Source organism: Sphaerulina musiva (genome assembly GCF_000320565.1).
Source record: "Sphaerulina musiva SO2202 unplaced genomic scaffold SEPMUscaffold_2, whole genome shotgun sequence".
NCBI classification, from domain to species: domain Eukaryota; kingdom Fungi; phylum Ascomycota; class Dothideomycetes; order Mycosphaerellales; family Mycosphaerellaceae; genus Sphaerulina; species Sphaerulina musiva.
In genome coordinates, this window is record NW_016017384.1 from 1,266,596 (window position 1) to 1,293,217 (window position 26,622).

The window sequence follows — 26,622 nt, forward strand, 5'->3', positions numbered from 1 at the left end:
ACTCTTTTGTTATTGCTATTGTTATTGTTATTGATGTTGTTGTTGCATCATCACTAAATGGGGTAGGACAACAAAAACCGAAACCAAACCAAAAAAAACAACATGTTGTTACTACCGTCCACTCGTTTTTCCAGTCGCATTCTTTCGACCGTTTTGAGTCTTCTCGTCACATCAACCTTCTTTTGCCAACCTGGACTTGCTTTTCCCGACTTGGCCGGTCTGGTGAAGGAGAGACGGGGAGCGTCGCATGCGCATCATCTGCATCATGATGCTGTACCGATTGACAAGAGGGAGGCGGCGGGAGGAGGAGGAGCAGGAGAAGAAGAAGCAGCAGCAGCAGCGGCACGCGAACTGTATGCGCGACAATTGGGTGCGCTCACGGGACTTTTGGGGTCGACGGTTTCGGAACTTGGTGGGTGAAATTGCTATATGCTGTCTCTCTCTCTGTTGCGAGACAGAGATGCGACGTATCTGCGCATTTGGCAAGGCATTGCTGATGGAAACTCTCTCTTGTCTCTTAGGTACCACCAATGGCCTCAACGACTTGGGATTAGGAAGTTTAGTAGGCCCCATGGGGACGTTTCCTCTCGACACGTTTGAAAAATACCCTTGGGAACCGCCTGGACCAAGTACGTAACAAGACCAAACCAACCAACCAACAAACAACACACCCTCATCGCGTAGAGTGTACAGTGTGAAGATAGGGTACTGATACTCCCACTCCACCAGATGACCAAAGAGGACCTTGTCCCGCCGTCAACGCCATGGCAAACCATCACATCATCTCGCACACGGGCGTCGTGTCGACGTGGGAACTCCTTCGAGGCGCTGTGAATACTTTTAATTTGGGCTTTGATATGGCTTTGTTGACGGTTATTGCTGCTACGCTTTCTGGTGGTGATCCTGTGACGTGGACGTTGTCTATCGGTGGACCTGATCCTAGAGTCGAAGCTCCTCTGGGTGGTTTGTTGGGACTTTTGGGTGAGTTGTTTTTTTCTTTTCCTTTTTCTATTCTCTCTCTCTCCATCTCTCTTATGCTTTTCGGAAAATGAAAAGAAGGAAAGAAGAAAAAAAAAGTCGCTGATCCAATAGCGAAAATACAGGCCAACCTCAAGGCCTCGAACATACCCACAACCTCATCGAAGTCGACTCCTCCATGACTCGCAACGACATCTACGACACGGGAGACGCCTGGACCATGAACATCGACCTCTTCCGCCAATTCTACAACTCGGTCCCCGAAGGCGAACTCTTCACGCACGAAGCCATCGTCTCAGCCTCCTGCCTCCGATGGCACCAAACCGTCGCCTCGAGCCCCAACTTCTACTACGGCGCCGGAACAGGATATTTCCGCAATTTCGCCCAAATGGCATTGCTGTTATGGGGAAACCATTCCGATGGCACTCTCGACGGCCAATTGACGCATGAAATCGTCTACAGTCTCTACGGCGTCACCAGCGACCCGGAGCCCTTTACCTATCGCTTCGGCCACGAACGGATCCCCGATAATTGGTATCGCAGACCCGAACCCTTTGACATAGCAGGTCATCTCCAAGAATTACTGCAGTGGTTCGGCTGGTGTCCCGCGCTCGCCAGCATCGGAGGAAATCTCGGCCAAGTCAACACTTTTACACCTGTCGACGGCGACGATTTGGCGTCGGGGATTGGGAATGCGTCGAAATTGTTGGAGGGGAATAATTTCTTTTGCTTTATTTTGGAATTGCTCAAAGCGGGTTCGCCGTCGTTTACGAATGAAGTTTATTCTTCGTTGTTTGGCATTATTGGCGATTTGGGTTGTCCGCAGGCTGATGCGTTGGCGGGTGGTGCTGCTGCTGATGCTCCCGAGTATGTGTCTGATATGAAGAGTAAATATCCGGGAGCACAGGTTGGGTCGGCGTTTTAAGAGCAATTTTAATTTTTCTTTTTTTTTTGGAATGAGGATTCATCCATTCTCTTTTCATCTTCACAGCGCGGGTGCTTTGGAGGGAGAGGAGGGAAGGGAAGAGAAGAGAACTGCTCGCGAGCAACTCCAAGCAAGACCTTTTCTCTCATTCTGCTCTTTCACTTCAAATTAGAGTTTCTTGATCTTGAGCTGTATCAGTGAGTGATTCTCTAAGCGTACGCAAGCAGGCAGGCAGGTGGGCGGGCGGGCGTCTCGCGAGTAGGCAAAAAGCCGAATGGATACCTTATATCGGCATCTTCTTGAGATATGATGAAAGCAAATATACAACTTCTTCCACTTTTCTCGTACTTTTTTGGGATAAATTGTTATGAATCAAGAGATCAAGTCCTGCTCCAGAAAAATACGATGTTTTTTTTAAAAACATATGAGGTGTAGAGAGAGGCAAAAGTGCTCGGAATGATGAGGTAGGTAGGCTGACACCAATTCTTCGTTGTTTGAGCGTGGTGCTCGGAATGTGGCATAAAAGCACATACCGAATGCGGTGTCGCCGTGTCGGTGTGGATTGTTTCTACGCAGTCTATTGCAGTTATGTGGATTATCACTAAGGTATACGGGACTGTGCAGAATAGCAGTATCTGTATGCTACTTCTGACTCTTCGCTGTGTCTTGTTATACCAAACCTGCTATGGATTATAGGTGAGTGCCAAGGTTATGCTGTATACCTAATACGCACCATTGAAAAAGGGATTGTCCTAGCATTAGCGCAATACCTACAGGCTACTGCCTACAGTAGCAACTCGGCCAACTCCTCCTGCTGCTTTTGTTTTTAAGATTTTCTACGTGCAGCGGGTATTAACGACCATTCGAAATGTCCTGAGTCGTGGCCAGTTACACAACTGAACTTACTCCGCTCCATTTCTACGGTACGAGTCATGACAGCTACTTCAACCTCGGTCGGCTCTGTTTGTTGCATCTCAACCATAAAATTAATCAATAATCGCGACACCGCCAGTCCGCGTATGTGCATAAGTATAAATGGAGCCTCCCCTGACTCCCAAACTTCTGGTCCTCATTCCTCAATCCTCACTGCTCATACGAGATATCACTTTTAGGGATATGAGATAATAAGACGAAAACAGACTTGTTCAAAACTTTCCTTGTTCTTCATTTTCTACCACCTACCTTATCCCTGCTAATTGTTTTCCTGGCCCTGGCTAGGAAAGGAGCTACGCTTCGGGTCCGCATACTCGACCAATTTAAGTTCGGGCGGTCCATCTCATGTGAGAGAGAAGGAAAAAAAAAATTGATGGCGACTGCGAGTCTACTACATGTCTGGTTACGAGTGTCGACAGGAAGCACATGAGTGCTTGCACGCCTACTGAAACTGCTCAGCACAATGACGGGTCAGGACTCAATCACTAGCAGAAAGGGCTCCAACAATCGACCTAGTAGTGCCACTGCTTCGACTTCCAGTGCCCGACCTGCGCTTCAAGAGATTCCAAAGAACCCTGCCAAGTCGAATGCGAAAAAGAGGAGGATGCAAAGTTCCTGTAGAATACCGACTGCACCACGCGCGCTCATGCAGCCGGCATCCCACCCTTTGCCTGTATCTCTTCCTGCTTTGGATGCGAGCGACAGCGAGGAAGCACGAACGGGCAAAAAACGGAAGTGGGAAGATGAGGGCTCGGAACAATATGATTTTGGCCGGTCAATCAACGAAGTGCTGCGCGGCATGCAAGCAGCCGACAGAATGGCCAAAATGGAGCGAAGACGCGACCAACAGATTCGTGACTTCCAGTATGCCGTGGAAGAGCTGAGGCAGAGAAATGAAGAATTGCAGGCGAAGATGAGAGAATCGGAAGCGGAGATGGATGCCTACCGTGTCGATCTGCTCAAGGAAAGAGAGGAGACGACAGCCCTCGTACAAACAAGAAAGAAGACTCATATACGTCTGCTGAATGAATGGAGAGCTTACATGATTCGTTACAACAAGCTACTCGCGGAAAATGCGGAAAATGAAGTCACAGAATCGAGACAGCTCGAAACTCAGCGAGCTCTGGAAGCGAAGCTGCAGAAAAGCCAGGATCAGCTCAAGCAGCTGGAGTCGACGTCGCGAGCGGCAGAGACGAACTTGACGCTCCAAAACGAAAAACTCCAGACGCTCGTATCCGAGCTGGAACTCAAGAATGCCACGGCGCAGGCTAGGATAGATGAACAGGCTCAAGCCCGAGCTGCTATAGATGTTGAGCGGGAAACCGAGCGACAAGCCTCTTCGACGCGTGAAACGATGTTGATGAGACGAATCGATGAACTCATTAGGACCACCAAGAGCATGAGGGCCAATATCGCCAAAGAATGCAATACAGAGGATAGAGAAGCGGCACAAATGTCTCTCAAGGAAGATTACGAGCTACGCTTGCGGAAAGTAAAGGAGAGCGCGGATGAGCGCGTCAAGAAACTCCAAGAAGAGTTTCGAGAGATTTTGTCGTGCAGGACAGATCACACGCGAACCAATGCCGAGCCTGCTGGAAAGGGGTCAGATATACAGGTGGAAGCATCCCAACAGGAGCAGGATCCTCAGCTGAGCGCGGCACCTCGAGGCCCAGCCAAGTGGAAGCATAAACAACACACGACGAGCGACAAGAACGCCGATCGACTGCAGCTGCTGCACACCAAAGAGACGGAAATCACATCGCTGCAACGCGTAAACAAAAATCTCACGCTGCAAGTATCTGCAGCCTCGAAGCAAATTGCCGCCTATAGTGATCTCGCCCTCCGCAAAGACTTGCACATTGAGCAACAAATCCATACCTTGGCCGACCGCGACCTCGCGATACGGCATCTCCGATCCAGAAATATTGCCATGAAATGGCACATATCCGCCATCAAATCCCAACGAGCTGCAGCCCTCACCTCCCAGTCTACGACTCAATCCGAGTGCGAGACGCAATTTCGGGAAATAGAACGTTTACGAACGCTTCTGGAGACGAGTGAACTTGCTCAAATTCAAGCCGAGACTGCACAAGCTGCTCAAGATGTAGCGATGCGACAGCTCCGGTCTATAAATATTGCGATGAAATGGTATTTGGCAGCGATTAAATTCCAACGAGTTGCTGCTGCGGAGGCGGAGCGAGAATTACCTTTGGCTGTAGAGGATGAGATGCATACCCTACGTTCGACGAGTACGACTAGTACTACTCCTCCCCCTCCTTCAGCACCACTACTACTATCATCATCATCAACAACACAAACCGCCCCTCCAAAATCTCCTCCTCCAACAACCCCCAACGAACTCGCTGCGCAGAAAAATTCTTCTACGTGTCAAGACCATGAAAAGTGCGCTGTGGAGAAGAAATGGTTGGATGAGAGATATCATGAAACGTGGATTTCGAATCGGGGGTTGGTGGAGATGGTGGAGAAATTGCGGGCTGAGATGGCGGGGATGAGGACGACTTGTGGTTGTTGGAAGTAGTAGGACGAGGAAGAGGAGGGAGGGGAGGATTCATATGGGTATGCTGCATACCTTATGTATAAAAATTACTGTGCCTAGGTGGCTGGCTGGCTGGCTGGCTGGCTGGTCTTACTATCATTCACTAAAGGGTGACTTTGTCGTTAAAAGATAGAAAGGTAGACGAAGAAGAACTAACAGATGAATGAAATACACGACGAATAAATGAATCAATAGGTAGTGAGTACCTCCCTCATATTTCTTCCCTTCCCTTCCTTATCCCAACCTACCTACCTACCTCTACCTACATAGGTACCAGGTATACACATACAATGACCCTTCTACCCGTCTACCCTACAAAAACGACCTCAACATCCCCGTCCCATCATGACAACCCACATATTCAAAAAACTGCTGTTCAGGCTTCAACACCATGACCTCATGAAACAATCTCAACGACACCTGATTCTGCAACTCGGCCGCATAAGACAAAAATCTCGCAAAAATGTCCAAGTGTGTACGATGTTGTTTACTCCAGCCTTCGAGAGATGTGAGATCGTCAAAGTAGGCGAGGCCGAATGTTCGGTCTGTTGTTGTTGTTGTTGTTGTTGTTGTTGTCGTACATGTAGTTGTAGTTGTAGTGGTGGTGGTGTTGTTATGAGGGGTTGTTATTGATGATGATGGATTTTTAAGAGTACAAGTCATGAATCGATTACTGATACAACCGACTTCGGATCCGTGGTCGCGGAGAAATGTCATGCCTTTGGTGAGTACGGGATGCATGGTGTCGAGGTAGAGGCTTCTTTCGTGAGGGGTGGTGTTGGACCAGTCTTGGCCGCTGCGGATCATGGCGAGGTTGGGACGACCGGGGATGTGGATGCGTTGGCTTCGGGTGTCGACGATTTTCTGCTTCTTGTCCGCGAGTTCGGGAGAGGAGGAAGAGTTGTTGTTGTTGGGGAAGGCCTTTTCTCCGATCAGAGGGTCGGTTTGAGCGGCGGCCATGCGGTCTCTCATGGATCCCCCTGGATGGAAGGAGCAGTCAGCACACAAATTATTTTCTTTCTCCTTGGTGAGGGGATTTCTCTCCCAATGTGCTCGAGTGAGTGAGAAAGAGGAATCAACGACAGGACAGAAGCCACCCATCTGACTTACAGTAGACATGCTGCTGCATCTCTCCCGAGACACCCACGCGCATATTCGCAGCTCCCTCGGGGACAGCGTTATCCGAAAAGACCGTCTCGAAGCGATCCATCGACGGCAAGAAGACTTCCAGAAACCAACCACGATCGGGAGTGACTTGCAAATCTGCCCACCACTTTGCAAACCCACTGTCTAATCTCCAACGATCGTAGTCGGCCTTGTTTTGCCAGTAGGGAATTACGACTTCGTTTTGGAACCCGCGATTATCGGTGACTGCAGCTGCTTCCCAGTACTTCGGTCTGGAGCTCTCGGGCGAGTTTGCCACAAAATCGACCAGTTTCTGATAATCCGTTCCTTGAGGGTCGATGGGAGTCTCGTGCTGAACGCCGATAATGGCCATGACCAGATCTTTCGCTTCTTTGGGAAATCGTGCGGTATACGCTGGAAAAGGTGGCATGTAATTCGCGGGCGTCTTGGCGGGAATTGTACGCGTGGTTTGGAGATGAATGGGAATGGCATTCTCCAGCACCCGTGTCTCTGCCATTGTTATTTTTTTTTTTCTCTGCTTTGCTTTACTTCACTTCAAATTGCTTCACTTCGCTTTGTTTACTTCACTTTGCCTCTGGCTGCACGGATGAAGGGATACCGCAGCGCTAGGGCTCGCCTTTGATCGTCTGTCCATTCTTATTAGCATTGCCGCGGCTCCCATTCGTTCAGGATAGCGGAAGATGTTCCGAGCCCTAAACAGTGCGAGGCAGTCGACTCGGCAGCGCCGGTAAAGTCAGTCTGGCGGTCGAGCAGCGGTGCAGTGGTGGCAAAGATATGCCATTGGAAGCGGCGGCGGTGGTTACGGTCATTTTATCGACAGTCGACTCGGCAGTCCACGCTCTTATCTACCCAATGACAACGGTATACCACGGCTTGAACCCTAGATGATTAGCGTTCCATGTGCACTGGCGCGTGGCGAGGCCGAAGACCTGGGAATAACGAGGGAAATATGCCTTTTCGAGGCACAAGTGAGGTCTCGGTCCGGGGCTCTTATCATCCTTTGCCCCACCACAGACGGAATTCCGACCGCACCAAAGTTGGGGCATGCTGGAACATCATCTCGTTGTACAGGGGTTGAGACAATGGCCTCCATCCACATATAGTCGCATGTGCGCTGAAGACACTGCTGGACACGATCACGCAGTGGACTTCAAAGTTCCGCAACGGCTTCCAGACGCTCAACCAATTTTTGAAATTTCCAATCACCCATACAGCATTTCTACCAATGGGCTCCACAACACCGGCCACTGTCCGCGTTGCGGTATGACCATGATCTCGTCATCAGAGAGAGAGGGTGCTTTCCGCTGATGAATGAACAAGGTCACGCAACACGAGCCAGTCTGGCTAGACCTTCAAGCCACAATCGATAAGACAGTCGAGATCATCAAGGAGGCAGCGGCAGAAGGTGCAAAGCTGGTGACATTCCCAGAATGTTGGGTGCCCGGCTACCCAGCGTGGGTAAGAAATGTGACCCCATCAAGAGGACGATAGGCTATTGCTCACTGCTGACTCTTCGCCCTAAAGATCTGGAGCCGACCGGTGGACTTTGACCTGGGCGTGAAGTATGTCCAGAATTGTCTGAAGGTCCAAAGTCCAGAGATGCAGCGCATTCGTGATGCCGCCGCCGAGAGTCAGATTAACGTAGCCTTGGGCTTCTCGGAGCGAGATGGAGATTCCCTATATATTGCACAAGCCTTAATCGACGAATCTGGCGAGTTGAAGATGACCAGACGAAAGATGAAACCCACCCATATGGAAAGGACAGTCTTCGGTGTAAGTCTCCGGCCGCGGCAAAGCCATGTCCAGTATCTCCGCTAACCTTCGATCATTCACAGGACGCAACGGGAGGAAGCTCCTGCTTGTCGAAAGTTGTTGACATTCCGGAAGTCGGGCGAGTAGGAGGACTCTCGTGCTGGGAGCACATTCAGCCGCTACTCAAGTACTACACATTCGCCCAGAATGAGCAAATCCATGTCGGAGCCTGGCCACCTCTTGACGGCTTCATTGAGGGCAGCCCAGGCTTCTACAGCATGTCGATCGAGGGCTGCCGGAATGCATCGCAAGCGTATGCTATAGAATCACAAGCATTCGTGATTCACTGCACCACCGTCTTGACCGAAGCAGGCATTCAAGCTATGCAGACAGCTGGAGCTCCGATTATGGGACACTCAATCCAGGGAAGCTCTTGTGTGATCGGTCCAGACGGTCGTATCTTGAGCAAGATGGACAACCCCAACGAGAAGCTCATCATTGCCGATCTGGATCTCAATCTGATCACCAAGACGAAGACCTTTGCCGATGCTTCTGGTCATTACTCCAGGCCGGATTTGATGTGGCTTGGTGTTGACGAGAAGACCAAACTCGTGATACGCGACGCATGAGGCGTGTAGGGGTGGAATATCATAGCTGCGATCAGGCTACCAGCTGTGTGCATAGGTAGCGGGTCCGTCACATGTATTTACCGTTCTCTCTCTTTTCTCGCTACGAACCGTATGAGACGCCGTGATGCGATCGGGGTTCTCTTTCAATAATACCATGTACTCAGGAGTGCCTTCAGTTCTTGTGCGCGTGAACACTGCTATTCCCGACTCTGTCGATGTTGAAGTTGCAACTGATATTTGTTGCAGACAGAAGAGGTTGCTTCCCAAACGCTTATCCCAGCGACGATCATCACGTCCCGATGATTACCCGACTCTGCTCCGTCACGATAGCGACCACGCTGGTCATATTGAGTTCTAAGCCACTGTAAAATAGAAGAAGAAGTACGAAGCGCAAAGCTGGTGGCCGTGAGCGACCGCCTGACTGTAATTACAGCGTGTAATGCGTTCATGGCACATGTAACTCGTTCGTGGTACACGTTATATAAAGGAGAGCAGATGCATTCCCATCGTTCGCCCATGCAATAATACAATGCAGCAGAACTCAAGCACAAACACTTCCTTTAGACGATTAGATTTTGTACACGATCCCTCCACTCAACATGATCTTGTTGCGTCTGTTGAGGTCTTCTAGTGCCTTCTGCGCCTCGTCATCCTCGAAGCGAGCCTCACCACTCCTTAATCGGGCGTTGACTGCAGCAATCAACGGCTCGACATCTGCAGCATCATTTGCGAATAGAGGTCCATCAATGAGCTGACCAAGAGCAGTTTGAAACGCCTGCACACGCTGAGCGGAAATTGGTGCCGTGGTTGTTTCTTCCTCCTCGTCTTCCTCTTCTTGCGTCTGCTGGGACTCATCTTGGAGCAGCTGAGATGCAGGCAATGATGATGCCATACTCGCCTGAGAATTGGTCGCGCCATTCGTCTGTGTGGTATGTCCTGTGCGGCGCGGAGTGGACGTGTACAAGTCTTCCTCGCCTTCCTCCTCTGCACCACCGTGCGCGGCTGCACTGCCATTTGTGCCGTTTGTACTTCTTGTGCTCCGCCCTGCAGTACGTGTGCGTGTTGACCCGCTGGCTCTCGGGCGAAGATTCGTGGCATCATCATCGTCGCTGCTGTCGGAGTCGTCCGTTGACATGGCATCTGGGTCTGGGGATCGTCTGGCACGCTTCCGTCGCTTGCGCTCGTCCTCCACAACTTCTTTGAACAAAGCAAACCGTAAAATGCTCTCTGCCACCTCGGCATCCTTCTCTTCAACTCTGTTCGAAAGTCGTGACTTTGCATGAGCAGTAGCCAAACGAATCAGCGTTTCCAATGTACGCGCAGTCATAGGTGAAGTTTTGCGCTGGTTGCCCTCCATCTCATCGTTCCGAAGCGCGCTATAAGTGGCGACAATGTGATCCGCAGCTCCCTTGGTCAAGATGGGCTTGATACGTGACTTGGCGTACTGAATGTACTTCTTGATGAAAGGAATACTCAAAACTTCACGTCGTTGGTTCGCACCGCGACCTCGCGTGATCGTCACGCCACTGTGTACCATTGCATCGAACTTTTCGTAGGGCGTGGTGGTCTTGTTTGTCGTATCGCCTTCTTCTTCAAGACCAACGCCCAGTGTCTGGGTCTGCTGCTCGCGTACTGGAGCGCCTTCCTCCGTTCCAGGTTGACGATATCGGTGCATACGCAGAACGTGCTCAGAAATCTGGCGATCACGAACATCTTCTATGTCATCAGTGACTACGAAGAGCAGATCAAATCGCGAGAGCAAGGAGTCCGGCAGAGCAATGTTCTTGTGTGGGTCCTTATGCGTATCGTATTGGCCGTAGATGGGATTGGCTGCCGCAATGACTGAGCATCGGGCGTTGAGTGAGGTATGAATGCCTGCCTTTGCAATTGTGACAGTTTGCTGCTCCATAACCTCGTGAATGGCGACACGGTCGACATCGGACATCTTGTCGAATTCGTCGATACAGACCACACCACGATCGCCAAGCACCATCGCACCAGCTTCGAGACGGCGCTCCCCAGTCTCTTTGTCAGACGTAACCGCTGCTGTGAGACCGACACCAGATGACCCGCGACCGGTTGTAGCAATCGCCAGAGGAGCAGTGTTCAGCACGAACCGGAGCAGCTGAGATTTCGCAGTTGAAGGATCGCCAACCATGAGTATGTTGATGTCACCACGGAGATGAGTTCCATTATCCAGATTCTTCTCCATGCCACCCAGGAGCATGAGCAAAATTGCCTTCTTGATATGATCGTGGCCATAGATACTGGGTGCTAGTGACTGCGAGAGCAGATCGAACAACCTTCGCCCTTTCGCAATCTTATTGATGTTCCTGATGTCGCCATCTGTGATGACCTGCTGCGCAATTCCACCTCCCGACTTCGATGACAGCAAAATCACATTGTTCGCCAGGATGAGCGTCTTGAACGTGGAACTGCCCTGGCCAGCGTTACGATTGCCCAAAGATCGGTAGATGCCGACTAATTGTATTCTGTCGCCGGGTTTTACTCTGTCCACCATATCATCGTCCATGATCACGTCCACTCCACGAGGCAGCTGCCCAGCAGGCGCCCTCTCTGGCATCTCTTGAATCGAAATGGTCTGGTGATCTCTGTATGTGCAGTACCCGTATTCTGTAACCAGCGGATTTCCCTCGCCATCTTCTGTAGGGTAGACACTCGTGCTTGCAGCTCCATTGGCAGTCATTGTCTGATCTCGGTATTCGCGGAAATGAAAAGTCGACTTCCTCTCGTTCCAGTGCACGCTCTTGATGACCTTGGGCCGCACAAGCGAGCATTTTGTGACGATGCCCTCTAGAGATACCATGTGGTTCAGGTAGTGCGACGATAGCGTGCGCGGGTTGCAGGCGTACTCTCCAAAACTGCCCACATAGGCGCAGTAGTACATAGCCTCTTCATCTACCTGCTGCGTTGCTCGATTGCGTAGGGTCTGCACGATGTTGAAGAGCGCGCGATCGAAGGCTTGTGACCAGTCAAACGGCTGGTTCAGGAGGCCATCTGCGATTTCTCTGTTATGTTGTCGAATTTCATCAATGCTGACTGTGAGTCGTCGTAGCCCGCGGTTGAGCATCAACAAGATGTCTGCCTGATAACTCCGCGCTCTCTGGTCCTCTGCTGCAAGTCAGCGCGTGCACAGAGTGCTTCGTCGACTTCCTTCTTACGCGGATCGAGGAACTCCTCTGCAGCTCGTATGCGATCGCGAACCGCCTCATCGCGGAGCTGTATTCCATCCATAATAGGCGAGTGCTTTGGAAAGAGCGGCGAAGAGTGTACGATACGTCGCCGGTGTGTGATGTGGGTGTGTATATGTGTGTGGGGTGGTGTTCGAAGAAATGCGAGCGCGGCATACAGTAGTAGAACGCGAAACGCGCCAAACACACGTCGCAGCGCGTCAAAGTGCAGGCTGCATTACGGTACATAAGTCCTCCCGAGCGCACTTGTGCCTCCTAGAATACATGGAGGTACTTCTTAATACCATGCCACATCATTTCACTATTGCTTCCGTGCCTCATAATTACCACTGTCACTTTCACCGAACGTATTTAGGGAATTGACAACGCAAGATCCAGTTTTCATTCATTACCTGTTAGAAGGACTGGAAATGCTTGGCAGAGCTAGAGGCCTCGGTAGTGTAGAACTGAGTTCCTCTCCGCTCCCTCCTCCTCTTCCTCCTTGCCTCCCTCTCTCACCCTCCAGCAAAGACGGTAAGAGGCACGAGAAGATGCAGTACGAGATTGAGGTCGAAAACGATACGACTGAAATTATCTCAAATGACCATACAGGGCCACGAAGCATCCACTCCCGAAAAAGAAGCCCTCCCAAACGCCTTCCATCATTACCTGGTATATTTTCGTTCTCTCTCTCTTAAAGACCACCACAAGCATCTCGTAGTCATAACGTGCATGTCAAGTCATTCTGATGCAACCACTCCAGCTCCGAACGGATACCTTCTTGGATCTCTGCCCTGCGAATTGCTCTCAACCTATCCTTCTCCGCCTGCTGAGGATCGACAGATTTGTTGTTTTTATTGGGAAGTGAAGCAAAAACCCCAGTTCGTTGACTATAGGCACTCGAAGCCCTGCTGCTGAGCTGGCGCCTGGAGAGCTTATCAGTCTGGGGCTCGTAGTCCGAGAAGGTGGAGAGGATAACGTACGCCGCGTGACCGTAGACGAGGCCGAGAGGAACGGCTGCAATGCTACCCAAAACAACGAAACCACGGACTGCGGACATTCTGTGGCTGTTGTCTATTCGGTTGGGGGGCTTATTGACTGGTGCTGCTGCTGCTGCTGCTGATGGGCCGGTGTTGCTTTGTGTTCAGATAGTAGAAATGTACACTGGGTCGGCTTGTCTGTAGTGCTTTCTCGACGATGCTGCAGTAGTAGTCGAGGCGGGAGTAGTAGTGCTGATTGGTATTGATTGCTGCTGGTCGAGGTGTTGAAGGTGCAATAGTAGATGTTTTTCTGCTTTGGATCATGATCACGGATTGGAAGATTGCAAGCTGGTTGTTATATGATTGAGAGTGGTGGTATGATATCAGACGACACGTTAACATATGCATATCGTGCTGTATATGAGCTGCAGCTCAATGTCAACCCTTTGTCACGCTGGCACGCAAGATGTCACGGTAGCGCTGTACCCGGAAAGCGATGTCAGGAGAGCTGGTGAACGTATGGTGTGATCTCCTGTCCATTCCCGCACAGTCTCTTGGGTGGAGAGATCGCCCACTCACCTGTGAAGGCTGCAATCGGCAGTGTCCGATGAGTATTCGGAGCTGAAGCCGGTGTGTGGCGTGATGTGTCGGGCAACCTGTCTCCAGACTCTTGAAGGACTCATCCCTCGGGTCGCACCTGGTGTCCTTCATCGTACGTTGTTCGTGGAGGCTCAACTATCACGGCATTGGTGGGCGGCAGTACGTGCTGAAGCAATATTTTGTGCACTCATGCTTTAGGTAGCCTACATTCCACGTCTAACTCAGCCACTGCAACTGCGAAGCTCAGAAAATGTGCAGGACGCTTCATTTTGGATGAAGTAGGTAAATGTTGCGGTGCGCGATGGCCTCGGATCGGTCCCGACTGACATATGATACCTAGTCCACAATGGCTTCTAGGCCAACGAAAGAGTCTTATGCTCTCGTTCCAGACTACTAGATCTGTCCATGGAGACACTCGTCACATGATCTACTTCTTCATCACTCGTGAGGAGCCACTCAAGCTGTACTCGGGAGAATTCGATGCGCAACGAGCGGAGATACTCAGCAGGTCCATGGCAAAGGAGAGGAGGTTGTGTATGGGATAAGTTGATAAGCAGCTTCGCTTTCGAGGATCCCCAGCCTTTCTGGCTGTTGGCGAAGCTCGCGGTACCGGCATTCAGCCTGCTCCATCCCCAAGGAAACACTGGCAAAGAGTTGACAGGTCACAGCAGCTCTCAACGTCACAGCGCACCTTAGTGCATCCGCGTGGGCGCATCTGCACCCGGGCTAGGCCGTGATACAGATTGAAGACCATGTCTGGCATGTCAATTGATGCACTGGTCACAGCATGCATCCCCATGTTATCCGCATCGGACAAAAGCTCGTCAGCAGCATAGTCTTATGCAGAGCGTTCGGAAAGTGGTCAGTTGTGCAGGAGCGCGCAGCTCACATACCTCATGTAGCCGCTGGTATAAGAAGCACGCCGAATGTCAAGCAATGCACGAGAATCTCTGGGCGCACTTCAAGCCTATTGCCGAGAATCCTTCCCTCTTGTTGGCACAGTGAGGTTTGAAAGATGGGCCAAATATGACGGACATACTTGTTTGTTCCGAATTCGTGAGAGAATGGAAGGCAATTCATCGAAGAGTCATCGTTGTGTGATATTACCTACCTTACCTTATTATTGTCCAAGATAACACTACTTCCTAGTGCTTCTCTTCCTCCGCGGCAGCTCAGGACGAAATGCCAATCGGACGAGTCGGGCCGTCAGACCGGCGGGACGCCGAACAAGAGATTCCGACTTTCCGTGTGGGAGAGTGGAGGGGAAGGGAAGGGCAACAAATACATGTGTACCTGAATCATGCCTCGGTGAAAGGGCCGACAGGAAGGCTTCCTGCTCGCCTCTGGCCAAAATGAAGGTGGTAATGGTATAGTAGGTAGGTATATTGTGCTTACTTGCCTCAGGCAATAAGGTATCAGGGTACAATGATTATCTACCTGGTATACAATATCTACATGTACCTGCACCTTAGGTAGGGTACACACTGGTACAGATACACGACAGACCAAGCATTACCCAGCAGACGAGCTCTCAGCCAGGCCAAGCCAGGTACCCTTGCCCCAACTTGCCTGCCCTCGCGTCCTCGACGCATGACGACGTAAACACAACCACACATCCACACAACCTGCGCCCACGGCCAGCCGAACTGCGCTTGGCAACGCCAAAGAGGAGGCAAACGCTTGGACAAACCTTCGCTAACGTCTTGGATTCTTGTCTTAGGTACTTCAACCACTGTACCTCTCTCTCTCTCACACACACCCACCACCCATCTCGCGCCCGCCCGCCCGCCCGCCAACTCATATACCGTCTACGAGACCACCCACAACCCCACACCCACATACACGATTGGGACCGGCGACTGGGCGGAACCACCGAGCTGTATGCATTCGAAGGCCACCCACCACTCACTCCATCGACGCGCCGCCGCCGAGTCCTACGATTCCCGTCTGCTCTTCTGGCCGACGTGACGAAGCATTGATAGGCGTTCGGTTGGCACACATATACACACTGCTCTCGACAGAGAGCACACCTAGAGTTTGCAATGGCATGGGACCAACTCTCCATCAACAAGCCGCATCTGGTGTACATCATCCTGGGCGGCTTCACTAGTCTGTTCATGTTATGCTCGTCGGTGATCAAAGAGCGATTGTACATCGGCGAGGCGACAGTGGCCACCATCTGCGGCATCATCTTTGGCCCGCACGCTGCGAACTTGATCAACCCATTCACCTGGGGCAACACCGATCAGATCACCCTGGAATTCTCCCGCATTGTCCTGGTGGTACAATGTTTCGCCGTGGGTGTCGAGCTGCCCAAGGCTTACATGGAACGCCATTGGCGATCCGTCACCTTCTTGCTCATTCCAGTCATGACTTTTGGCTGGCTCGTCACCAGTCTGTTCATCTGGGGACTCTTGCATCAACACTTGAGCTGGCTTGAAAGTTTGGCCGTCGCTGCCTGCGTTACCGCGACGGATCCTGTCCTTGCTTCTTCAGTCGTTGGAAAAGGCAAGTTTGCAAAGCGTGTCCCCAAGCATATCCGAGACCTGCTGTCTGCAGAATCGGGGTGCAACGATGGAATGGCGTTTCCCTTCATTTACCTGGCCTTGTACATCATCAAGTACCGACCTAATGCAGGAGAGGTCTTCTATCACTGGTTCTGTTACACCATTCTTTACGAGTGTATCTTTGGTGCCTTCTATGGTGTGTGTGTAGGCTACATAGCGAGACGCGCCATTCGAGCTGCCCACGAGAGGGACATCATTGACCGAGAGTCTTTTCTGGTCTTCTACTTCGTTCTGGCTCTCTTCTGCGCTGGATCTGGCTCTCTGCTTGGCTTGGACGACTTGCTCGTTGGCTTTGCGTGTGGAGTCGGGTTTAGTAATGATGGGTGGTTCACCGAAAAGACAGAGGAGTCGCACGTGTCTAACGTGATCGATTTGCTGATCAATCTGGCCTTCTTCGTGTACTTTGGCACTATCATTCCGTGGGAGCAGTATAACTCGGGCAATCTGGGGCTGGATGTCTGGAAATTAATCGTCATTGCGTTGCTGGTTCTGTTCTTCCGGCGCATTCCCATCATGATGGCACTCAAGCCCATCATACCAGACATCAAGACCTGGCGCGAAGCGCTCTTTGCTGGACATTTCGGACCCATTGGTGTCGGCGCCATTTTCGTGGCAATCTTGGCACGTGCCGAGCTTGAAACGGACTCCACAACACCTTTGGCGACTCTCCCTCCAGAGACGACTGAAGAGTACAACGTCATTTACCTCATTTGGCCAATTACGACCTTCCTCGTGGTGACCTCTATCGTTGTGCATGGCTCGTCCATTGCGGTGTTCACGCTCGGCAAGCACATCAACACTCTGACTCTGACAATGTCATATACACAAGGCAACGAGCAAGGGCCCTCCTGGATGGAACGTTTACCGCGAATTCAGTCTCGATCAAAGAGTTCCATGTCTGCTGCATCGCTCGACGAGCAGACAGGCGCTGGTGGGCTACCAATCGCTGCCCCCGGCACCTTCTTGAGGCGGCAGAAGGAGGAAGACAACCCGAGCCGGGCCTCTTCACGCCATCGTTCCCGCAGAAGCAAGAACTGGGAGAACGGTTGCGGACCTGGTGGTCCTATCAGTCAATCTGCAATTGCCCCTGTGTCAAGACGCGAGCAAGAACACAATGACTGGAGAGCGAGTGACTCCGATACTCTTGCTTTGAAGAGTGATCCGCCTTCAGCATCAGATGAGAAGGACGGCAATGCCTCTCAGGACGAGGATGGCCCGGGTGAGATCTTTGAGGAAGGGAAAGACACGGTATACGAAGACAAGGAAGGCAATGTTCTTGCTGTAGAGAAGAGCAAAGAGGAGCAAGGTTCGCCAAATCGAGGGAGAAAGGAAGAGCGCGAAGGTCGACGTCTGATGCATAAGGAGCACGCTGATGCAAATCATGGCGTGGCGCCCACAAAGGACGACCCCGCTACCGATCCCGGACATGAGGCTGTGCGTGAGGCGAAGACGGTGGAAGAAAAGCTCGAGAGACCTGGCAAAGGCTGGCGTGGTGGTCTGAACAAGTTGAACTCCATGACGGGCGACGCGATGCGTCGCCGTCGCGAGGAGAGACCGCCAAAATCTGAGCAATCAAAAGAGCCTCGCGGTCCAGCACGTGCATACCAGTATGGCAATACCATCATTGTCGAAGACGAAGACGGTGAAGTCATCAAGAAATACGACATTCCGGCACCTGAGCGCAAGGGAAGCTACACCGCGGATCCAGGACAGTCCAGACATCGTATTGGTCAGATGGGCAAGATGCTCGGCCTTGGCGGTAAGGACGGCAAGGGCGAGTCGGGAGCTGCTGGGCCTTCCTCCAGTGTTGATGCTCCATCCGGCGGCAATAAACAGAACGACGACGAGCGCCTTCGATTCACGATCACACAGGGTGGTCGGCGGATGAGCAAAGCCGAATTCATTGACAAGATTCGGCAGATGGACCCCAAGAGCCGTGTCGAGGCGGTGGAAGACAGTAACGCACCGGAAGCCGTCAAGCGTGAAGCACGCATCGACGCCCGCGAGCAAGCACAAGCACAAGCTTCTCGAGATCGAGCGGTGTCTGATCCCAAGCGCCATCGTAACGCCATACCTGTGGTGAATGAGAATCCAGAAGCCGAGAAAGAGGCAGGCGTTGCTAAACTTGCACGGACCGTCACTGAAGAATCGGATGAGGGTGATGTGCACCTGGTCGACTCTGGAGGCCAAGAAGTACCCTTCCACGATGTAACGTATAACTTGAGATCTCGCCAAGCCGATCAGGGCGAGACAGCTGCCGAGCGTCGGCGTAGGGTCGCGCTTGAACAGCAAACAGCGGAGGATTCCGACTCTGAGGACGACGGTACAGATCGCGTGCCTCCTGCCAGACGGCCCGTGCCAGTAACCGGTGCAAGCTCAATTTCACCTCATGGCCGAAACGTGAGCGACGCTGGTGAAACCGCTGCCGAGCGCAGACGTAGAGAAGGAGCGCTAGGTATCAGCCGTGAGGAGAGCGACAGTGAAGAGGAGGAAGAGGTGACGGAGGCTCCTCAGCCTCGCGGCATTCGTTTTGCGGATCAACCAGAGGCACCTTCGAGACCAGCAGAAGGTAGCAGTAGTACTTCTCGTCCTCGGCAGAGCGCTCTTCGGTGGGGAAAGAATGTTGGGAGGTAATACATGATTGCACGAAGACATGAGACTGTTGTGATCCACGAATCTTGCTTGCTGCATGGTACATTTACCTGTGCATATGGCTTTGGAGATTTGCCTGAATGAGGTGTTAGGGACATAGAACGATGTACATAGGGTATTATTGACGACCAACCATACCACATCATGCTTTCTTCCGGGCACTGATTTCACGTGCACCACTTCCCATCAATGAGAAAGAAGATCAAATAGATCGTGAAACTTTTTCCTGCACGTCCGCAAATTCTCGAGCAAACAACCTTGATGACTGTGCACATCACTACCACCAACCACAATAAACCTTTTCAACTTCTCCTCGATACAATCATCCATTCGCCTCCTCCTCTCTCCTTCTGCTCCTCCTGCTGCTGCTGTCATACCAAGATCCCCAATCGGTATTCCAATTTCAAACTCCCCATGCGCACCCCCTGTAATCACCACACTCCAATTCACATTCATCCTCACCGTCACTCGAGCCTTGTTATGATGATGATGATGATATCGCTCTTCCCCTACTCCGACCTCCTCCCTCTTCGATGATGATGATGATGAACATGATGCAACAGCAGCAGCAACATCAAAAACCACATCCCCAAACCTCCTCACGACCCTCCCGACCATTTCCGGCGTAGCTCTCTCCCACCACGTATACCACGTGCCCACCAGAATTTCGACTCGGGGAGATTTCCCCACTGACCACTGTAGCCAAATTCGCAGCACGGCGGTTGCAGCGGTTGCAGCAGGAGCGTTGTGGGGACAGAGACTGGGTTTGCCGCGGATGAGTTGGATGTAAGGGCCGAGAAGGGGGATGGTGAGGTGCAGGGTGGTGGTGGAGGTGAGAGTGGAGAGGGCTTCGGAGCGGATTTGGTGGGAGAGGAGGAGGATGGAGAGGGTGTTGGTTGGGAGGGGAGGTTGGAGGAGGGATTTTCTTTTTTGACATGGGAGGTTGGAGGATGCTCCTGCTCCTGCTCCTCCTCCTCCTCCTCCTCCTCCTCCTCCTCCTCCTCCTCCTCCGGTGTAGGTTAGTCGGATTTCTCCGTTTAGTTGGGCGAGGACGAGCTCGTAGATCTGTAGACGAAGCTCGAGGGGCAATTTGAGGAGGTGATTCGGACAGCTGGTTAAGCTCATTGTCGTCTGGGATGTTCTTTATTGGCGATGATCGTTGTGGTTCGGTGGACGAAGAGGAGGAAACCTAAACTGGGGGGACGTGAAGTATACTTGGAGCCCATATCTGGCACTCGGACACCGAAGACATCTAGAATCCCAACCTCGAAGTCCTCTATAGGTGAAAGGGCACTCTACTCACCGGAACCCGCTGTTGTCCTGTATTCCGCGACGAAGGCGTCCTACATCGGATCGTCTTCGGTCCGAAGTACATCGACGACTACCCGTCTGGCACATGTCCATCTTGGTGTTGTCCGTTTCAAGACGCTCCGTTTTCTGTCATGATCTTGGAGTCACTTACCTCAGTTGTAGTTCGGCGCCTCGAAAACGTTGATGAAACGCATCCAAGGCTGAAATCGAGGCCAGTAAGTTCTGAGTGGGATTATAGTCTAGGCTTCAATTTCATGAAACAACTCGCATATCTCCAGCAGGAGAAGAGGCAGGCAGCGGATCCACATCCTGTATCGATATACGCAAATCCAGGGAGGCATTATGTAGGTAGATAGCGCCTGTTGCTAGCTTCGAAAGCTGGTTGGCGAGAGATACATTCAAGTGCGACAATGATTCGTGACATTGTATTCGTCACGTTGGCAGAGAGCACAGATGCCTGGAAACCGGCTTTAGGGGTAGCATAGAACACATGCACAGTCTTGAATTGGTACTTGAATGTGTACTGGGGCAGACAAGCCGAGAGCGAAGTCGTGCATTACCAGCCTGAGAGTTGGACGGGCAGGCTTTTGAGCGACGTCAATTCCCTGACCACGATACAGTTTCGCGTTGATCTTTTGTTTGGCGGTGTCGATTCGAGATTGTTCTTCGGTGTGACTGCGTGAGTCCTGCAGGCGGAGTGATGTACCTCCTAGATCGTTGGACCGAGATCACATTTAACGAGAAGTGAAATGGTGGCGAGGGCTGGACCACGTGGCTGTGATTTGATACTGAGGGAGTGAGGTTTACCTGTCATCGACGCAGGAGTATTGATCATGCAGTCCCATTTGAAAAACACTCAAGGTGAAAGCAGCACCCAGTAGATACGTACCGCACTGTTATGCAACCGCAATCCCGATTCATATATAACGCGACGCTGCTCCCATGCCATGATCCATATCAATCAGTGGGAATACCTCACGCCTCCATGCACACTGATGCTCCGCGCTATCACCATATTATTCAAAATGTCTGGGTGTCGTTGCACTGTCGTCGAGAATGCTGCGCCGGGACTAGAAGGATAGCCCGGAAAACAGCGCGCGGATTATCCCACACCACAAACAAACAAAAGCATCAGAAACAGCACAAAACATGTCGGTAGTAGCCAAGTCGGGACACGGTCTCGAGTAACCATCACATCCAGCTCACCAACCAGCTTGTTGCATCTTTCGAACAGTTGCTGGGCAACATCTACGATGTCCTGCTTTTGCTCTCCTGTCAAGAGTGTTTCGGCTTCTGCAAGGCGAGTCTTGAAAAGAGCCTTGATATCTTCACCGTCCTGATCGCCATCGAAGGAAAGAAAGGAAAATCCATGGAATTCTGGCGCCGGGCCCTCCTCTACCACGTCGACGTCGGTCAAGGGGCGTTGTGTCCAGAACTCAGCTCCACCATTCGCCAACTGCTGCCGTATCCATCGCCCACCCGCAAAAGTAGCCATGTAGAAGACCCACGCATAAGCCATCAATACATGTGGTTGGCTTCGCAAGCGAGTACGCATATCCCTCAGCCAGTAATCCCCTAAGTCAGGTGTGCGGTATATGTTTGGCCCAGCAACAGCGCGTAAGTGTTTCAGGTCGTTCTCTAGTCGGGTTGCCCTTGCCAGACCATGCGGCCGGAGATCTGCGAGCCACTTCTGCACGCCATCACTGGGGCTTGCTGCATGTCGGATAAGCAGGTCCCATTCCGACTCAAAGAAGAAGAAAATCCTCGCAAATGGAACAATGCCTCTGGCGAACAGAAGAGGACCCTGTTGGTTCGGAGGTAGCGCGAGTGGAAGGCGCTGCATCAGCAGGCGGTTGAGCTCGGTGTGTTGGATCCGACATGCGCTGTTGATACGGGCTCCCACGGTGGTGGCGGAGGGCGGCGAGGGAGAGGGCGGCGGCGGGGGGAGTAGAGCGGCGGGAGGGAGAGGCGATGCCATGTCAAGGCGGTGGAGAGGGTGCAGGGCGAGACGAAGCTGAGGCAGCGGCGGCGGCAGCGAAAGGGCGACAGAGCGAAGTCATGATGGATAGAAGTATGTTTGCTGCTGGCAACATTACCTGTAGGTACCTCCTACCTGACGATAGAGGCGCGGGTGACTGCTCTCTGGTGCCAGTGGTGAGTGATCACAGTCTGCTACTTCCCCATCGTGACTAGTGACGAGTGACTACCTTCTTTAGTGTCTGCAGGTGCTCGTTGAGGCCAGGTATAAAAAGATCGTGGCGTAAACTGTGGCGCGTTGTCTGGCCAACGGACTGATACACGCGAGCTAGAGTCAATGGCGGCTTCGAATAACAGAACCTACATGTCACTAATGTAGTTCTAACCAACGCATCTTCCCACACCAGCTCGCTGACATCTCGGAGACCACGACGACATCCCTCCTCTGCCACCCTGTCCGCATACAGTCTCAATATCACACACCCACTCACGCACGCACACAAACACCGTCGTCGCCGAACGGAGCAGCGCAGCCTGGTCGACACGGTCGCGAAAAGTGCTTCGGCAGCGCGCACCCAAACATTCCACCATTCCATTCCTTTGATGCCGTTCCGATAAGATAGTAGCTCGCAACGGCGGAGCCCACACTTTGTGCAATGGATACCTCGTACTTGTCGCAGCAGGTCACCACTATCATTGAGCGTCTGCATGGCTTCTTCGACGACATTGGAGTGGCCAGTCATGAGCGCGACTCCCGCGAATCAGAGGTACAGTCAGCACACTAGGTGCCGCTAGGTCAGATGCAATCCTGAACTGATATCTTCCAGCTCTTCTCCGCCCTCTCGGAAACACTGCACAGCCAGTTGAACCTCGTCGCAAAGGAAAAGCATGACCTTACCGAAGAGGCACAGCGCCTCATCAAGACGATCCGGCAGATGGAGCGATCCCTAGACGACACCCGACCCAAGGACGACTACGAGGCGGAGAATGACGGACTCAAGATCACATTTCCACTGCTGAACTGCATTGAGCGACTCAAGCAGAAGCACCACACCATGGCGAAGCTGCACCGCGAGCGCTATGAACAAGTCAAGAAATTGGTGGACGCCCTCGAGTCGTATGCTTCACATCTCGAGCCGTCTTTCGTGAAGATCAAGCTGCCGCCCACGGCACCCAAAGCCGAGATACCTCCTTCGTTCGATCTCTCCCCAACCTACGTGACGAAGCTGGATAACGAGTTCACTCGTGTCTACGACGAGTACAACAAGCGTGTGGCGCAAGTCGCCCAATATGGCGACGACATCATCAACCTGTATTCCGAGCTCGGTGTGCCACAGGCTCAAATTGACAGCCAAATCGTGCAGTTTGCTCGTAATTCACCAGAGCAACTGGGCCTGCACAAGGAAGACTTGCAGCGTCTGGGGAGCAAGCGCGATAAGCTCATCAGCGAGAAGCAACAACGTGAAAAGAAGCTGAAAGACTTGCGCGCCGCTGTGGACGGACTGTGGGAGCGTCTGGGGGTGGACGAGAGCGAACGCAAGCAGTTCCTGGCGAGCAACCGCGGAGTAGGCATTCGACAGATCAATGAATTCGAGGATGAGCTTGCCAGACTGAACGAGCTCAAACGACAGAACTTGCACATATTTGTCGAGGATGCAAGGTTTAAGCTTCAGGCGCTGTGGGACGGCTTGTACTTCTCCGAGGAGGAGATGCTGGACTTTGCGCCTGCCTTTTCCGATGTGTACTCGGATGCGCTCTTGTCGGCTCACGAACAGGAAATTGCGCGACTAGAAAATCTCAAGGAACAGCGTGCGCCCATTTTGGCCGCAGTAGACAGGCACCGAAGTCTCATACAGGATCGCGAAGATCTGGAGAAGAGTAGTCAGGATGCATCTCGACTGATGTCGAAGGGCGCCAAGGGAGAGAAGCGTGATCCTGGAAAGTTGTTACGTGAAGAAAAGCAGCGGAAGCGCATCACGAAAGAGTTGCCCAAAGTGGAAGCAGACCTCCGGAAGACATTGGAAGACTGGGAAGACGAGTATGGCCGTCCTTTCTGTGTCCATGGCCAACGATACCTGGACGAGCTGGAGGCAACACAGGCGAGAGCTCCCCCGCCACGCAGCAAGACCCCAAATGCTCTTTCCGGTACCCGAGATGCGCCCAAGAGCGCTGGACGAGATAGCAGACCAAATTTGGCACAGAGTAAAAGTGCAGGTACCCTGCGAGGCGGCAATCCGACACGAAGCAAGACACCCACTGCTCATTCCAATCGCAACCCATTGGCCGCCTCGACAATAGGCCACTCCGGTATCAGTGCTTCAATGCTTGGCGCATCTGTAGCAGGCTTTGGATCTGTCCGTGGAAGTCCATCAAAGATCCCTGGGGCTTCTGGCTCACGACTCCCTATGGGAATCCTGCCCAATGGCAGCAACTCGCCCGAACGCCGCGAGAGGAGCAACATGACAGCGAGTCATGAGACGGACTTGAATCGCACATTGCGTGGCAATATGGGTCCTCCCCGTGTACCTCCGCCCAAGATGAAGGACATCTTCGTACCGCCCACCCCGACGCCTATTGGCAGTAACAAGGAGAACGGCCTGGACCTGGAGCGATCGGGGAGTGTGCTTCGTCATCTGGAGACAGAGGATCCCTACGATGACCGACGATATCAGAACAACCATTACTCCAGCATGCACTCGTTGTCATCTCATGGGTCTCGTGGCCATGCGCATAGCCGATCTGTCGACTCGTTCGCTTCATCAACGTCTCGACCAATGAGTAGGCAGGAGTATCCACTGGCACCGCCTATTTCTCGTCAAAGCAGTAATACGTCTTCCATTATGAGCGGATCTCAGGTTAGCGGCAGCGAGAATTGGGAAACCTATGACAGTACTTCGGAGAATGACGAATCTGATGCGAAGGAGGCATACTATGCCAAAGTCAAGCATCAGCAAAATCAGATGCGGCAAACGATCAAGAGACCTGGGACAGCTTCTGGTCAGCTGGGCGGCATCAAGCGCATACGGGAACAGCCCATAGCTGAAGAAGGACGGGACGGTAGCGAAGCAGGATGGACAGATGATGGCAGTGTCGGTGAGACTTATTGATCTCGTGTGTCCCGGTAGTAGGCTGGCTGTTTTGAACACGAATCGCGAGATTCACAGGATTGCATGGCGTTGGCAGGCGCAAATTTTGGAAGACAACGGTACCAAGATGGGGGGCAAGGCGTGACGGTCTTCTGCTTCTTCTTTGGCTTGTTGCGACTATGGAGTAATAGGAGGAGCCTTGACGCGAACCATGAGCCCCTTCCCCTCCTTCCAAACGATAGCTGTGCGGGCTGACCCTTTTCTTTTCCTTTTATGAGACAACGTGTCCTTGACGGCTGGGACGGACTCTGTACACCTATTTTCTGGAGACAACGAGGGTATGAATTATAGTAGATATCTTTACAAATGTGCACTTTTCGATTCTCCCTCTCTCTCCCTCCTCTTTCTCGTGTGCACGTCAATGAGGTGGAGTATGAAGGCTTTGCACTACTAGTACTACCTGTCTACCTTGGTGCATGCAAATTATTTCCAAAACCAACCCACTTCTTGACGTAGCCAGTGGGTACATACACCATGTATCTATATCTAGTATGTACCTGAGGTAGTAGTAGTAGTCTTTCTCGCTCGTATAACCAGGGGTGCTTTTTTCTTTTTTTTTTTCTTTTTCTTTTTTTTTTCTTCAGATGAAAGATGAAAGATGGAGACCATCTGAGGTCCACTACCTCCCCTCCTAGTTTCATGAAGCAGACAAGTACCTTACCTACCTAAGATAAGCGGTCGGGCGATCATCGATGAGATGGCTAGCTATGTATGTATATACCCAGTCGTTGTCATTGTCATCATTATGATCATCGATCTTTTATTCCGATGTATATGTTCCGATGTATGTATGTAAAATCGCGGTATGAGGCCGCTTGGTTCCCGAGGAGTAGCCTATCTTTTTGTATCTTTTTGTATCTTTCTTCTGAACTACATGTACCTACCTACGGGTAGGTACATAGCTGTGTGTTTGATGATGATGATGATGATGAGCATGCGAACACCTACCTGCATACATAAGGTATCTCCATTTGCTAAGGTACATGTACCTCCTAGCTCAGTTGCGTGAATTACTAGCTATGTACCTATACCTGTAGACTGTAATTCGGAATTCCCCACGGCCAGAACTGCATAAAAGTAAGACCTACAAGGTAATCAACAACTTGTACGAGTACAGCTACCTTACCTACCTTACCTTACCCTCCTAGGGACGTACAGTACCTACCTAAGGTAGTACCTAGCATATACCTGAGGAACGTGACATCCTATTCAACAACCTCCTACTACATGAGTACATATACATACATACATGTAAACTCTGTAGACGAGAACAAAAAA

The 26,622-nt window shown here is 51.8% G+C and overlaps 10 protein-coding genes across 10 annotated transcripts; 6 read left to right on the top strand and 4 right to left on the bottom strand.

Annotated features, from left to right (window-relative positions):
* Nucleotides 1-130: 130 nt before the first annotated feature.
* Nucleotides 131-1,882, top strand: SEPMUDRAFT_79828 (Cloroperoxidase; the record flags this gene model as incomplete). Its single annotated transcript, XM_016910229.1, has 4 exons — nucleotides 131-412; nucleotides 522-629; nucleotides 730-981; nucleotides 1,104-1,882. Coding segments are annotated over exons 2-4 (1,089 nt in total), but the record flags the coding sequence as incomplete, so codon positions are not given.
* Nucleotides 1,883-3,121: 1,239 nt separating this feature from the next.
* SEPMUDRAFT_147213 (uncharacterized protein) lies at nucleotides 3,122-5,402 on the top strand. The gene has a single exon (XM_016904151.1). It carries the CDS (start codon nucleotides 3,300-3,302, stop codon nucleotides 5,373-5,375), a length of 2,076 nt encoding a protein of 691 aa, XP_016763417.1. The 5' UTR covers nucleotides 3,122-3,299; the 3' UTR covers nucleotides 5,376-5,402.
* Nucleotides 5,403-5,566: 164 nt separating this feature from the next.
* Nucleotides 5,567-7,300, bottom strand: SEPMUDRAFT_147214 (phenylacetaldoxime dehydratase). The gene is made up of 2 exons (XM_016904152.1): nucleotides 6,504-7,300; nucleotides 5,567-6,373 (listed from the first exon to the last, which is right to left on the bottom strand). Exons 1-2 carry the CDS (start codon nucleotides 7,033-7,035, stop codon nucleotides 5,706-5,708), a joined length of 1,200 nt encoding a protein of 399 aa, XP_016763418.1. The 5' UTR covers nucleotides 7,036-7,300; the 3' UTR covers nucleotides 5,567-5,705.
* Nucleotides 7,301-7,648: 348 nt separating this feature from the next.
* Nucleotides 7,649-9,091, top strand: SEPMUDRAFT_147215 (carbon-nitrogen hydrolase). The gene is made up of 4 exons (XM_016904153.1): nucleotides 7,649-7,800; nucleotides 7,860-7,997; nucleotides 8,064-8,312; nucleotides 8,375-9,091. Exons 1-4 carry the CDS (start codon nucleotides 7,765-7,767, stop codon nucleotides 8,918-8,920), a joined length of 969 nt encoding a protein of 322 aa, XP_016763419.1. The 5' UTR covers nucleotides 7,649-7,764; the 3' UTR covers nucleotides 8,921-9,091.
* Nucleotides 9,092-9,247: 156 nt separating this feature from the next.
* Nucleotides 9,248-12,219, bottom strand: SEPMUDRAFT_79838 (MCM-domain-containing protein). Its single transcript, XM_016910230.1, has 2 exons — nucleotides 12,103-12,219; nucleotides 9,248-12,052 (listed from the first exon to the last, which is right to left on the bottom strand). The coding sequence occupies exons 1-2, from the start codon at nucleotides 12,173-12,175 to the stop codon at nucleotides 9,489-9,491; spliced, it is 2,637 nt and encodes an 878-aa protein (XP_016763420.1). The 5' UTR covers nucleotides 12,176-12,219; the 3' UTR covers nucleotides 9,248-9,488.
* Nucleotides 12,220-12,331: 112 nt separating this feature from the next.
* SEPMUDRAFT_147218 (uncharacterized protein) lies at nucleotides 12,332-13,478 on the bottom strand. The gene is made up of 2 exons (XM_016904154.1): nucleotides 13,095-13,478; nucleotides 12,332-13,037 (listed from the first exon to the last, which is right to left on the bottom strand). The coding sequence occupies exons 1-2, from the start codon at nucleotides 13,169-13,171 to the stop codon at nucleotides 12,833-12,835; spliced, it is 282 nt and encodes a 93-aa protein (XP_016763421.1). The 5' UTR covers nucleotides 13,172-13,478; the 3' UTR covers nucleotides 12,332-12,832.
* Nucleotides 13,479-13,856: 378 nt separating this feature from the next.
* Nucleotides 13,857-15,436, top strand: SEPMUDRAFT_123630 (uncharacterized protein). Its single transcript, XM_016901854.1, has 2 exons — nucleotides 13,857-13,969; nucleotides 14,032-15,436. The coding sequence occupies exons 1-2, from the start codon at nucleotides 13,965-13,967 to the stop codon at nucleotides 14,234-14,236; spliced, it is 210 nt and encodes a 69-aa protein (XP_016763423.1). The 5' UTR covers nucleotides 13,857-13,964; the 3' UTR covers nucleotides 14,237-15,436.
* On the top strand, nucleotides 13,857-19,068 carry SEPMUDRAFT_147223 (Na_H_Exchanger-domain-containing protein). The gene is made up of 3 exons (XM_016904155.1): nucleotides 13,857-13,969; nucleotides 14,032-15,067; nucleotides 15,412-19,068. The coding sequence occupies exon 3, from the start codon at nucleotides 15,734-15,736 to the stop codon at nucleotides 18,890-18,892; it is 3,159 nt and encodes a 1,052-aa protein (XP_016763422.1). The 5' UTR covers nucleotides 13,857-13,969; nucleotides 14,032-15,067; nucleotides 15,412-15,733; the 3' UTR covers nucleotides 18,893-19,068.
* A 1,947-nt stretch (nucleotides 19,069-21,015) lies between these two features.
* Nucleotides 21,016-22,145, bottom strand: SEPMUDRAFT_147224 (heme oxygenase-like protein). Its single transcript, XM_016904156.1, has one exon. The coding sequence runs from the start codon at nucleotides 22,062-22,064 to the stop codon at nucleotides 21,324-21,326; it is 741 nt and encodes a 246-aa protein (XP_016763424.1). The 5' UTR covers nucleotides 22,065-22,145; the 3' UTR covers nucleotides 21,016-21,323.
* Nucleotides 22,146-22,608: 463 nt separating this feature from the next.
* SEPMUDRAFT_147225 (microtubule associated protein) lies at nucleotides 22,609-25,671 on the top strand. Its single transcript, XM_016904157.1, has 2 exons — nucleotides 22,609-22,965; nucleotides 23,026-25,671. The coding sequence occupies exons 1-2, from the start codon at nucleotides 22,855-22,857 to the stop codon at nucleotides 25,303-25,305; spliced, it is 2,391 nt and encodes a 796-aa protein (XP_016763425.1). The 5' UTR covers nucleotides 22,609-22,854; the 3' UTR covers nucleotides 25,306-25,671.
* The last annotated feature ends 951 nt before the right edge of the window (nucleotides 25,672-26,622 follow it).

Excerpts from the sequence above, each read along its gene's own strand:
- SEPMUDRAFT_79838 (XM_016910230.1), bottom strand. The coding sequence starts at position 12,175 with ATGGATGGAATACAGCTCCGCGATGAGGCGGTTCGCGATCGCATACGA. Across the intron at positions 12,053-12,102 it reads AGAGGAGTTCCTCGATCCGC|AGGACCAGAGAGCGCGGAGT; the intron begins GTAAGAAGGAAG and ends GACTTGCAGCAG.
- SEPMUDRAFT_147218 (XM_016904154.1), bottom strand. The coding sequence starts at position 13,171 with ATGTCCGCAGTCCGTGGTTTCGTTGTTTTGGGTAGCATTGCAGCCGTT. Across the intron at positions 13,038-13,094 it reads CTCGTCTACGGTCACGCGGC|GCGCCAGCTCAGCAGCAGGG; the intron begins GTACGTTATCCT and ends TAAGCTCTCCAG.
- SEPMUDRAFT_147224 (XM_016904156.1), bottom strand. The coding sequence starts at position 22,064 with ATGCAGCGCCTTCCACTCGCGCTACCTCCGAACCAACAGGGTCCTCTT.
- SEPMUDRAFT_147214 (XM_016904152.1), bottom strand. The coding sequence starts at position 7,035 with ATGGCAGAGACACGGGTGCTGGAGAATGCCATTCCCATTCATCTCCAA. Across the intron at positions 6,374-6,503 it reads GATGCAGCAGCATGTCTACT|GGGGATCCATGAGAGACCGC; the intron begins GTAAGTCAGATG and ends CCTTCCATCCAG.
- SEPMUDRAFT_147225 (XM_016904157.1), top strand. The coding sequence starts at position 22,855 with ATGGATACCTCGTACTTGTCGCAGCAGGTCACCACTATCATTGAGCGT. Across the intron at positions 22,966-23,025 it reads GCGACTCCCGCGAATCAGAG|CTCTTCTCCGCCCTCTCGGA; the intron begins GTACAGTCAGCA and ends GATATCTTCCAG.
- SEPMUDRAFT_147223 (XM_016904155.1), top strand. The coding sequence starts at position 15,734 with ATGGCATGGGACCAACTCTCCATCAACAAGCCGCATCTGGTGTACATC.
- SEPMUDRAFT_147215 (XM_016904153.1), top strand. The coding sequence starts at position 7,765 with ATGGGCTCCACAACACCGGCCACTGTCCGCGTTGCG. Across the intron at positions 7,801-7,859 it reads CGGCCACTGTCCGCGTTGCG|GTCACGCAACACGAGCCAGT; the intron begins GTATGACCATGA and ends TGAATGAACAAG. Across the intron at positions 7,998-8,063 it reads TGCCCGGCTACCCAGCGTGG|ATCTGGAGCCGACCGGTGGA; the intron begins GTAAGAAATGTG and ends TTCGCCCTAAAG.
- SEPMUDRAFT_147213 (XM_016904151.1), top strand. The coding sequence starts at position 3,300 with ATGACGGGTCAGGACTCAATCACTAGCAGAAAGGGCTCCAACAATCGA.